Consider the following 2,487-nt stretch of genomic DNA (forward strand, 5'->3'; position numbering starts at 1 on the left):
CAATAGTTCAACATGTTAACGTTCTGACCGTTATGGCGCTTCTTAATTTAAAATTATTAAAAGAAAAGAGTTTTTCGTTTTGATCCTGTAGTAATATTATTCGGCTTACTTTTTGTCTAAACATTGTTGCACTGCGACTACAATTATGCAATTATTTTACAATTATGCAAAATTAAATTTTATTTATTACGCGATGTTTGAGAGATTGATTTGATAAAGCCAGATAATATGAATTACTTTTGTCACAACGATTCCGGCATACGTGGTCAACTAAAATTTGCCCGCCATTGTCGCGAAACAAATTGCAAATAGGAGTCGGCCGGATGTGACGCGTATTTATAGGCAATCAACGATAATGTCGCGTCCCACTTTCCCCATCCGCAAGGCGCGAGATTATGTAGCAACAATTTCAATATTCTAGATTGTATCGTCAACTTTGCAATATTTGTCTACAGGAACCAACGTGAGATTGCATAATGAACAAACCAGCGTAACAAGATTCGCTATTAGTTTGGTAAATAGGTCGTTATCATCAAATTTGATAATGGCAGAGTAGGCAATGAAAAAGCTCGGGATTGTACGACGCGTTTTCTGAAGAAAAGAAAAAGGAAATACGAAATGAGCAGAGTCAATAAGTAATATAAGCATCTTGATTTTTGAAGGGAAAATTAAAGTTCCTGTTCACTTATCATTGCTATCACAGATTGTAACGTCAGGGAAGCGAGAAAATATACAATCAAAATTCACATGCAAATTATATTTGAATAGAAATATTTTTTAATAAAACATTTGCATTCGAATAGAATAGATTTATAAGATATAACCAAAATTATCTTCTTATTTCGAACAGAAATTAAATCATATTTATTTTTTACTAACTATTAATTTAATAGTTTGTCATTGCTGTGAATATAGCTTATTTTTTTTTAGTTATACATCATTCGTTTTCAAATATATGTGATTATTTATTATACAAAAAGATTGCAACACTTTTTTTTCGATGGGTTTCGGAATGCAGCTTGCTCACCGAGCGATTGGATCTTATTCATGAATCGACAAATAACAACTAATCGGTCGATGAGTAGGCTGTATTCCGAAACCCATCGAAAAAAAGTGTTGCAACCTTTTTGGCTCTGACCGTACAATTGTTGCAATTGCAAAAATATTACGGCATTTTTATTACGTCACAGCGGCTCCCTCTGCATTTTTTTCCATTTCGCGCTCCACGTGCGGCAATAAAAAAAATGCCCGAGGAGTAAACACGAACAAAACGTGCGATATGTATATTACTATTTATGCCATCGTTAACATGAGTTATCACGCGCGTGGTTCCATATGCAGGCCAGACGTGGATCGATAACGCCACCGCATGGTTCTCTCCACGGGGTCAATTGTGAAAAAAGAAAGAAAAAAGAAAAGTTGATTGTGATGGAGAGCTATATTATCTGGTTCACAAGTCAAAGTAACTGAAATCGTTCTTTTTTTTTTTTTCATTAAAGGTATCACGCTTCCGCCCCCGCTGTTGCTGTTACTGCTGTTGTTCACGAGTTGTCTCTTCGTTGGCGGCGGAAGCTCGCATTAAGAAAAGGCAGTCACAGCGACCACGCGGACGAGTCCTGGCTCAATTTACAACGAACCGCAACTTTAAGATCGAGAGCCATCCAGAGTCGCCAATAGCTCAACTCACCGAAGAAAGTGACGACCTCGTTGACAAATTTGTCGAGAGGGAGTGTGTTACTCAAGTCTATTATCCGACCGGGACATGAAGTCTTAAATTTGTCTACGCATCCTTTCTCATTCTATCTCATTCGTTCGCGTCACGTCGACTATTTCGAGGAGAAAGCATCAGCGGTGAAATACTTTTACGTCTAAACAGCGTGCAAGAAAAACGACCGTGCGGACGATGTCATTCATCAGGAACTCGTCGCCCGTTACCGTAAACAGGAGAAGTGGGATTAATTGGCTGCGTGGCTAAATTGCTAGTAGTAGCCTACGTGGGTAAGTTACAGTCGACAACTAATTCTTCCAAGAAGAATTTTTACTTTCGGAGAAGTATAAATAAATTTTTGTGGGATGGCTCGCTGCGCAAAGACATTAGATTCATTGACACTATTTCGATTAAGCAAATGCGTTTTAAGTGCATATAATCTCTGTTTATCGTTACAATTTAATTTTAATCATAGTTTGAAAGTTGAATGCAGCTCGCAGCTGCGAAGCACTTTGATTCTCAATGTTTCTTTCAATACTGAGGAAATTAGAAATTAAGCGCATGCTCTCTTAAGCCAGATTTAAACCGAATGAACGTGCGCGAATGAATGTGCGCCAACGATCAACTCGCGATATTGTTTACATTTATCAAAGCAAGTGCATCTCAATCGCGTTTGTTCACGCTCGTGTAGGTTCACGCCCTATTATATTTAAATCTGGCTTTAGAGGAAGTTTTCATTTATTATACGATCATTTAAACCTAATTTTACTCATTCAATG

The 2,487-nt window shown here is 37.5% G+C and overlaps 1 protein-coding gene across 2 annotated transcripts in view; it reads left to right on the forward strand.

Annotated features, from left to right (window-relative positions):
• Positions 1-2,085, forward strand: part of Sol1 — a 256,251-nt gene extending 254,166 nt beyond the window's left edge. For both annotated transcript variants that reach the window (XM_018451833.1, XM_018451832.1), the window contains exon 13: positions 1,500-2,085. In XM_018451833.1, the coding sequence (XP_018307335.1) occupies positions 1,500-1,582 (83 nt within the window). In that variant the 3' untranslated portion in view covers positions 1,583-2,085. The remainder of the gene's footprint in view (positions 1-1,499) is intronic.
• Positions 2,086-2,487: the final 402 nt, after the last annotated feature.

This window comes from Mycetomoellerius zeteki, unplaced genomic scaffold (assembly GCF_001594055.1).
Source record: "Mycetomoellerius zeteki isolate Tzet28-1 unplaced genomic scaffold, Tzet1.0 scaffold323, whole genome shotgun sequence".
Taxonomy (NCBI): Eukaryota; Metazoa; Arthropoda; class Insecta; order Hymenoptera; family Formicidae; genus Mycetomoellerius; species Mycetomoellerius zeteki.